Genomic DNA, 10,111 nt, shown 5'->3' on the forward strand with positions numbered 1-10,111 from the left:
CACATATTACATACATTATTATATGTTTATTATATTATATATATATATAAATAATGCTGTTCATTGTTACAAGGATGAATATAAATGAGCTTTTATACAATGATTTGATTGCACCATTACTCAAATAATTAATAATGATTAAATAATAATTATTGTTTATTTTATTATCTAAATATATTTTTTAAAATAATAATGAATGTTTACAGTATAATTTTTAATTATATACATATATTTCTGATTCATTTTTTAAAATAATAATTAATGTTTACAGTATAATTTTTAATTATATACATATATTTCTGATTCATATTTATTTATAACTAAATATTTCAAATTATATATATATATACAGTATATATATATTATAATGCTTCTTATTGTTAAATGGATGCATATAAATTAATTATTAAATATCAAATTTGTGTTTTATTATATACTTTATTATTATATACTAAAATTTTAAAATTATATTTTCATATACTTTATTTTAACTAAAGCTTCCATTTACCTTGTTCTGGGTGGCGAACGAGACCTGGAACGAGATGATGATGAAGATGATGAAGAGCACGAGGAGCATGACCTGGAACTGGAGCGCCGGTATCCGCATTCATAGCCCCGCCTCTTCAGCCTTCCGCGGTCCAATGGGCTCAGAGAGCGGGAGGAGAAGCGCAAGCCCCGCCCCCTCAGAGACTCCGCCTCCTCGAACGCCTCCATCCTGCAGGGGGAGCTGTCAGGAGACAGCAGCACCGAACCAGACAGCGGGTTTGTGTGCGCGAAACACGTCTCGCTGCCCTGAATCCCGCAGTAGTCGTGGTCCAGGAACGCTCGGGCGGGATTCATCGCAGGAGTGAAGCTGGAGAGTGAGGGCTTTGAGTGAGTTTTACTGGGCGGCAGTGGGCGGGGTTCGATTATCTGAATGGTTTTGCTGGACGACGGCTTGATGGATTCATGTTTCGTCCCTTTGACCGACGCCAGGGGCCTCCAGATCTGATGCGGAGGTGTGGCGGGTGGAGTTAGTCCTGGAGAAAATGAAGTAATACGGTCAGTGGCACAAGCACAGGCTAAAATGTTAATAATGGCATTATGCGCTAATGATGTATAAATCTCAATTTCACAAAATTGACCCTTATGACTGGTTTTGTGCTCCAGGGTGACATATATCAATACATGCGAATTAGAAGTCGATCAATACCTCTAATTCTGCTCATATGATAATGTGCTTAAAGGTGAATAATGAATGAATGAATACTTGTCAAATCTATATCGCGATCAATAATCGCCCAGAGAGAAGCCAAACGAGTTTTAATTAAATGCCAGATACAGTCCACTGTGTAACCAAAATACCAATAATATCCAGATCAATAGATGTTATATGGGACTTTTAATTTATAAACAAGCATGAAATGCACCGGGACTCTTATTTTGAAATGTTTAATAATCACATTAAGCCGCATCCTGTGATAATTAAGACTTTTGCTATATAATTTAAGACTTTTTATTACCTTAAATTGGATGAAACTGACTTTTTTAGAACCCAGTTCTACAGGAAGTTATTCGTTTATTTTTGCACAATATAAATTATATAATAAAAAGCAAGAAAATATGATTCATATACAGTGCAGAAAGAGACCCTTAAAGGCTAATTAAAAGCCTCCACCTAAACATTTAATTTTCACAAAATTATAGACAAAAAATAACAGTAAACCTAATTAAGATGTCACTATTTCCTTTTTTTTTTTAATAAAAAAAAAAAGTTTCAAAAGATTTGAAAAGTCACTAAATCTAGAACAACGGAGACAATAAATGTAAAAAAAAAAAAAGGGCACGATATAATCAATGTTGCCTAATTTCATTAATTTATATAACAATCATAATTTCTCATTTCAAAGGACTGAAAACACTGTATTATTCAAGCCAGGCCAGTAGGTGGCGGTGTCACTTTGTAAAGAAACAATAATGGTATAATATCGTAACGTTCTCAAGAACTTTGAAACTTAATTTCACAAGTTTGTGTTTTTAGGCCCCCGTGTTTATCGCAAGCATCATTCGTTCCCCGAGCGGATTTCCAAAAGCCATCAAGCCATTAATGAAGAGCAGGGTTGGTTATAATGGTCTCGGTGTCCGTCTCTGACTGCATGAAGTCTGTGCCGAGGAGACACACGCAGGCAAGACGAGCGTTTACAGACTGAGACTGATGCAGGGCTTCTGACCCGATGTAAACCAGCTGATCGCCTCTAATCAATAACATCACTTACCCTGCGTCTCAAACTGCTCCAAAAGGCTGGTCAGATCAGCGGCCTCAATTCCTGCAGAACAAACACAGTGCCGCCATATACTACTGTACTTTCAGAAATATATCTTTTTATATTTTACATTTTAATTTAACGTTTTAGTAATTTTGTTGTGTTTTTGTCAAAACCCATTTTTTATTTTTGGTCTATTTAGTTTCTATTATCGTTTTCATTTATATTTTTAAAACAATTATATTTTCCATTTTCATTTCAGCTAGTTTTAGTAATTTTGTTGTGTTTTTATCATTATTATTAGTTTCTTTTTTTATAATTTAGCTTCAATTACAGTTTTTATAAATATTTTAAAATCAAATTTTTGTTTTAATTTTAATTAAATCTTTAAGAATTTTATTGTGTTTTTGTACTTTTTATTCATTTTTTATTTTGGTCTATTTAGTTTCTATTATAGTTTTCATTAATATTTAAAAAAAAAAATATTTTCCATTTTCATTTCAGCTAGTTTTAGTAATTTTGTTGTTTTTGTCATTATTATTAGTTTTATTTGTATAACTTAGTTTTTATTTTGTTTCTATTATAGTTTTCATTAATATTTTAGATTAATTTGTTTTTATATTTTCCATTTTTATTAAAATTTTAGTTGCGTTTTTGTCATTTTTATTCATTTATTGTCTATTTAGTTTCTATTATAGTTTTCATTAATATTTTAAGATTTCATTTTTGTAATTTTCTTATGTTTATGTCTTTTTTTTTAGTTTTTGTTATTTGTCTATCTAGTTTTGATCAATTTGAATTATTTCAGTATATCAAGTGAAACTAAATGAGAGATGTTGCCCTGGCACAATGTTTTTGTATGGCTTTAGTAAACGAAACTAGCCCTGCTTTGAAAGCATTGTAATTGAAGAGCAAATCTGTTATGGTCTGTAAACATGGCCATATGTTCCTCAACAAGACGAACGGTCTGCTCACCGATGTCTCCGTCACACGCCGTCTGGCTCTGCGGTTCAGTTCTGGGTTTGCAAGCAGACGTCACTGGCACGACCTCAGAGAGGCGAACCTCTTCACAAGAAACACAGACGTCTGGTTTCGAGTCTGAGGCGGTCTGGGTTGCGTTTATGCGTCGTGTGGGTTTCAAGGGCACCAAAACCGGGTTTGGAGGGTCGATGCAAAGCTCCACAGCCTTCCTGCCGTCTCTCCGAGAGGGACGTGTGACTCCCTGCGGCGGGGATGGAGAGGCTTTCACTTTAACAGCTGCTAATATCTCACCAGAAGGTGTGTTCGGATCCAGCTTGTGCAGGATTGGTGGAAGCTCCCGGGGAAGCTCGGGAAGCGAAGGCCATTTGGTTCGAAAGTCCATCCGTTTCTCCTCCGGAGGTTGTTTGTTCTGTCTGAGGAGACGGTACTGGTCTAGACTGAGCGCTTTGGGCTTCTGAGAGGAAGTGATGTCAGTTTTACAGGACGTGGATTCAGAAATCTCCTCATCATCAGGTGGAATCTCGTGAACGGAGATTAGATTAAACGCAAAAGTCACCGTTTTCTTCACACCGCTGGTTTTGACTAAAGCGCTGCGTTCAGGCGTCATCTTAACGTTTCGTCCTAAAGATGTGACTTTTTCTTCCTGGCTGTCGGTCTTCTGTGCATTTGGTTCTGCTTTTGGCTTCAAGTCTGGTCCGTGTCCTGATTGGTCCAGCATGTGTTCCTCGTAACCTTCTACATCAACAAACTCCTCCTCCTCCTCCTCCTCCTCCGCCGCCGCAGACACGCGCGTCTCTTTCTCCAGGTGCGTCCTGACGCAGTACGGATGCATGTGTCTCACTAAATCTGCAAGCAACTCGTGTCCGTCCTGTGGGAATATGGGGTCGGATTCGATCCGGAAGACTCTCACAGAGCGGCGCTTCTTCTCACGCTCGTCTCGCGGTGTAGTCTGGGTCACTGAATGGCGACGGGGTCTCAACTGTCTGTCTGACAGCACGACCTCCTGATGGAGAAGAAAAGACACACAAAACATTGAAACTAGAGGTCGAGCGATATATCGGTTTTGCTGATTAATTGGCACAATCTTCATCTTGGAACTGTGGTTATCGGGAAAAATAAGCTAATATTTAAAATAATAAATGCTTTAATATTCATCATAAATTATATATCATTTGAAAGCTTAAGAAGCACAAGATTCATCCTATGAAAACCATTTTGAAATCGGACATTGCGTTACCATGGAAATGGTACTTTAAAAAGTTTTGGCGGTCTCCTCCCCCTTAGTGGGCGGAGTCAAGTGTCATATTACAAAATGCATTACAATCAAAACTTTTTATAATCTTCACATAAAACATATCGCTGGAAAGGTCTGAGTCTCAGGACTCCATATTTGGTGGTTGTGATAGAAGCAATATTGGCAGAGAAATCTAGACATTTGTGACAGAAAAATGCATCAACAAAATCCAATGGAGTTTTGGTGGCACCCGGTGGCTGTTTGTGGTATAACACCCTAAATAAAATCTCACAGGAACCTGTTTTTTTTTCATATCAACTTCAAATTTGAAACATAACTTATTTAGACATAAGGCTTTACTTTTTTTTTTTTTTTAGCAATTGTAGAGTAAAACCTGTTATGCAAAATATTTATTTTATATAAAATATGATAAAAATTGTACAGTGCATTTTCTTCACAGTAAATGTAAACTTCTAAAACTATTTGATATTTAATTTTTTTTGAAAGAATTCCACTTCTGCAATAATCTGCAGACTGTCGTCTTTAAAAAGAGACCAACCTTAGGTCTATATTCCAAAGTGTTCATGAATTATAACAATTTAAGTTTGGATAGTGCACTTTAATGCCGATTTAAAAAAAATGGGGGGTGACAGTTAAGGGGTTAATGGCTAAATTAAAAATATTAATCAAAAAGCATGTCTTACATAATTTAACAGCAATTTATTACCAAATTCTGTGTTGTTCATTACTTTTCTAGATTCCATTTGAATGGTTTCATTAAATTTTAATAATCAAAAGCATCTCTAATTAACTTATTTTATTATTTTTTTTTAAATGATTATTTTATTAATGTTTTTTATTTTTTCCAGAAATATTGTGTTGTGTATTTACATTGTTCTGGTAAATATTCCTTAAAAAATGACGTTTTAATGATAATTTTATTAGTAGTAGTAGTAGAACTATCGTTACATTAAGTAATATATTTCTGTCACAGTTTATTCAAGTTAAACCGAACTTTTATTTTGACAGGGTCCTGTGACGACCTTTAAGTTTCTGTGCGTAGATGATATTTTTTTCTCGAAAGAAACGGTAAAATGCTTATGAAGTGACTCTCAGAGCAGTTCTAGAGCTGATGTTCATGTGTTCCTTTCATTCACAGAGACACGCAGAACATGCAGCATTCATATTTAAATAGTAGTTTTGCGGCTTAATATTAACAGACACTAGTCCATATCGTGTTTTTATTTGAGTGCACTGACATACAGTAGTTTTGATGTATTCATCCACAATTTGGCAAATTCTGTAACATTCCGCGCTATACATTAAATTCCATTTTTATGACTGGATTCCGCGATTAGGGCCCTAGTAACAGTATATTGGACACGTGGGCAGCTCTTAAAGTGACAGCAGTCTAATATTCTGTCCTTCATGTTAATCAAACAACAAGAGAGAAACTCTCTCACTGCTCTTGACTAAATCACTCTTCTAACTTTAATAAGAAGAAATATAGATTTAATGTACACAGTCAAGAAAATGCAGTGTTTTTATACATTTGATTACTTTATATAATGTATGTAGCTTTTCTTATTTATTTGTTCTACAGTAGTTTTTTTATCCTATTGCTTGTAATTAGTTTCTTACTCTTATTTAATCGCTGACTGTTTACTTGTCTTCAGTGAGCTTGAGCTTTTTAATTTAGGCTAGTATTAGTTTTTTTTGTGATATTGTGACAAGAATTATGAAATTTCTATGGTTTCAAAAATATTTACATCATAAATACCTTATTTAAAGGAAAAATTACTATATCGTGATATATATATATATATATATACACACACACACACACATATATATATATACAGTATATAGTTACCGTTAAATAAAATCACTCGTATAAGATAGTTGCTGAATAAAAACATATAGTTTAAAAAAGTTGCTCTATTTTTACAAAATAAACTTTTTACTTTTTTAAGTAGTTATGTGCAAAAGAAACAGAATCAAGGTACAATACATATTATACGTAATATATTTAACGTAACTATATATTCTACTATTTATTTTATATAATAAGTATTGTACATGCCATTTGGAAATACCTAATTTATATATTTCATGACAATAAAATAAAAATTAGTGTGTGATGACGCAACTATTTTTTCATTTTATTTATTTTGTTAATTACAAAAAATGCTCACGATTAGTGATTAGTGACACTAATTTTCAATTAAACTACTGGCCAATTAATCGGTAATCAGCTAATTATTTAAAACTGGACCAAAACCAGTATCGGTCGACCTCTAGATTCGACACAACTGAACAGAAGCTGCTCCAATAACAGTTTGATTTACACAAATATCTAGTTTGACTTCATCCGTCATCGGTGCATGAATCAGATCAATAAAGGAGACGCACTCTTCCTGACTTTGCGGCTGGTGATCGAGAGATTTTGGGCCGATCCGGAGACGTCTGGCTGAAATGAAGCAGATTCCTGAGCTGTGACGGAAACACATTTGACAAAGTAAATATCTTAACACGTTGTGTATACACCACCGCTCAAACGTTTGGGATCGGGAAGACTTGTAATGTTTTTAAAGACGTCTCTTCTGCTCATCAAGGCTGCGTTTATTTGATCAAAAAATACAGAAAAAAACTGTAATCTTGCAAAATGTTATTACAATATAAAATAATGGTTTCTATTTTAATATCCTTTAAAATATAATGTATTTCTGTGATGCAGCGCTGAATTTCCATCAGCATTACTCCAGTATAAAGCGTCACATGATCTTCAGAAATCAGTATAATATGCTGATTTATTATTAGAATTATCAATGTTGGCAAATATTTTTTTTTTGGAAGCTGTGATGCTTTTTTCAGGATTCTTTGATGAATAAAAGTTAAAAAGAACAGCATTTATTCAAAATATAAATCTTCTCTAACAATATAAATCTTAGCTATCACTTCTTAAAAGTTTAACACATCCTCGCTGAATAAAAGTTTAATTTCTTTAAAAAAAAATAAAGAGTAAAAATGTACCGACCCCAAACTTTTGAACGGTAGTGTGTATTGTTAGAAAAGATTTCTATTTTAAATAAACGCTCTTCTTTTTAACTTTTTATTCATCAAAGAATCCTGAAAAAAGCATCACAGCTTCCCAAAACAATATGAAGCAGCACAACTGATGATAAAGCAGCATATTATACTGATTTCTGAAGATCATGTGACACTGAAGACTGGAGGAATGATGCTGAAAATACAGCTGCGCATCACAGAAATACATTACAGTAAAATACAGTACAATATTACATTTTTTCCTGTATTTTTCATCAAATAAATGCAGCCGTGATGAGCAAGAAACTCCTTTAAAAACATTAAAAATCGTTCTGATCCCAAACTTTTGACCGGCAGTGTATATCGAGACACTAAACAACTAACGTGTCCATTTTTTCATGTCCATGTGGACTAACCGTGTGGTCGGAACCCTTCTGAGCTGCGAAAATCTCCGCATCCGGCAGCGTGTCGAACGGCGAAAGCGTCTCGACGTCCACGCTATCCAACATCTCGGTCAGAGCGGACAGCAGCGACGCCTCGCTCTCAACGCTATCCGTCAGCATCTTCTCCTGAAAGATGGATAAAATAGACGGATCCAGGCTTCCGTGAAGCGCATCGGAGATCCTTCCGACGTCCAGCTCGAAGACGGGAACATCGGGATTTCCAAATTCAACCTGTGGATAACACACAAAACAATGTCGGATTCAGATCTCGCAGAATAAACGCTAAACTCGCTATTCCAGTAAAATCAAAGCTGTAAAGTCATTATGATAAGGAATTACAACAGTGAACTACAGTTTACAACAAGAAAACTACAGGTAACTACAGGAAAGCGCTTTACTGAATATAGTTTGTGAAAAAGGACATTGTTTAACTTAAATTATTTTACCCTGTAAATCATTTAAATTATGTTTGCCCATCAAAACACCATCATGCTGCCCTTAGAAAACTTTACCACGGTAACTACAGTCAAAACACCATAGTTACTACAGTAAAGCTGGACTTGATATAATCCACCAGTCATCAGAAAAAAAGATACTGAACGCTTCTCTCACACCGATTTCTAATTTAACGTACATTAGTAACAATACATGAGTAACACATTAACGCTATATATATTTTAGTAGTTGTTGATCGTTTTAATAGAACTAACTACAAGAAAATAAATGTGTAAATTTGAAATCTGTATATCGAAACTTTTGGATCAGTTTTGTTTAAATCAATTAATTTATTCGACTGCGTTTCAGTAATACAGTTGCTTACACAATTCCCGTTTGTTTCATGCCGCGCCGTTTTTGTTAAATAGAACTAAAACCACAAAGAACATCCTTGAAATAAACAAAAATAAAATATAAAACACTTAAACTTATTTTATTTCAGCTAGTTGCCAATGACACATTTCTCATTTTTGTTTAAAGTTGAAGTACTAAAACAACTAAAACTAAACAATTTTTTTTTTAATTTAATAAAAACTATATAGACATATTTACCAGAAGAGAAAAGCGTAAATCTTAAATCTGTACATCAAAATAATGGAAACGCTCAATAGTACACTAGCTCGAAGTTTAAAGAACAAACTAAAATAATAGTTTATTCTGTAAATAATTTAAATAATCTTTGCCCAATAATAAAAAGCCTTCATATCGTGAACCATATTAAAACTTTACCATGGTAGCTATAATCAAAATACCAAAATTACTACATCTGTAAATACTTATTACTATTCTTTACTATATAGTGAAAAAAGTGACTTAATTTAATAAAAATGTATTTTACTTTATATATTTTACTTTTTCATCGGACCAAGTGACCGATTTCAGCCGGGGGCGGGGCTTCGGATTCTAGAGAGCATCTGATTGGACAGAAAGTTTAATGAGAAGCTGAAGTACGATGTGACGTCAAAAAAGTCGTTGAGCCGTTTTGGCGGAAGTGACGAACTGCAAGCTTTGAACGCTTATATCTTCTAAATGCGAAGTTTGTCACTGTTTTGGAGCACACTGCCTTATAGATAACCTTAAGACTAACACCCACAAAACTAATTCTGATTTCATGGGGACTTTAACATATATTTTATTAACTGTTGGAACCTAAAGTCGGTAATAGTTACTAGAAAATACCATGTTTAATCTGTAGTTTACGCAATGATATTACTCATTATTATGAACTTAAAGGATATTTTATTTTTGACACGGTTATATATTCGCACGCCACATTCATTTAAACCGTTTATATGCTGAAACTGGCGTTCAAGAACCTTAAACGACATCCCTCGACAAACTAAACCACCTTTGAGTCGTTAAGAAGATGTTAATAGCGCATTTCTCTGGGTTTATATCGCGTGCATAACTTCACATCCGCCTCGAACACGCGCTGCGTCCACGTGTTCACACGCCGAGCGTCATTTCTACACCACAGCGTCGTTATATAAGCATCTGCAGGCATACAACAGAAACATATATGAGACCTGAGAGTCGCGGTGCGCCTGTGCTGCTGTACGGTCCGTAATATCACACTTTAAATCCTTCGGTTTTACGCCATGCGGCGCCGCCATTTTGATTCGGAGAGAAGCGCTGCACACGAGGCGCCGCCGGGTGAGTCACGTGAT

General features: G+C 34.7%; 1 protein-coding gene across 3 annotated transcripts in view; it reads right to left on the bottom strand.

The window, feature by feature from the left end:
* LOC107567634 (peroxisome proliferator-activated receptor gamma coactivator-related protein 1-like) overlaps positions 1–10,111 on the bottom strand; it is a 15,037-nt gene extending 4,926 nt beyond the window's left edge. The window contains exons 1-6 of one of the 3 annotated variants that reach the window (XM_016253341.1): positions 9,971–10,111; positions 7,923–8,180; positions 6,871–6,951; positions 3,219–4,227; positions 2,256–2,306; positions 509–1,019 (exon numbers count right to left, since the gene is read on the bottom strand). In XM_016253341.1, the coding sequence (XP_016108827.1) occupies positions 509–1,019; positions 2,256–2,306; positions 3,219–4,227; positions 6,871–6,951; positions 7,923–8,180; positions 9,971–10,057 (1,997 nt within the window). In that variant the 5' untranslated portion in view covers positions 10,058–10,111. The remainder of the gene's footprint in view (positions 1–508; positions 1,020–2,255; positions 2,307–3,218; positions 4,228–6,870; positions 6,952–7,922; positions 8,181–9,970) is intronic. The other 2 variants (XM_016253343.1, XM_016253342.1) reach the window with 2 other exon arrangements.

Source organism: Sinocyclocheilus grahami, unplaced genomic scaffold (assembly GCF_001515645.1).
Source record: "Sinocyclocheilus grahami isolate Dianchi unplaced genomic scaffold, SAMN03320097.WGS_v1.1 scaffold1175.1, whole genome shotgun sequence".
Classification (NCBI taxonomy): domain Eukaryota; kingdom Metazoa; phylum Chordata; class Actinopteri; order Cypriniformes; family Cyprinidae; genus Sinocyclocheilus; species Sinocyclocheilus grahami.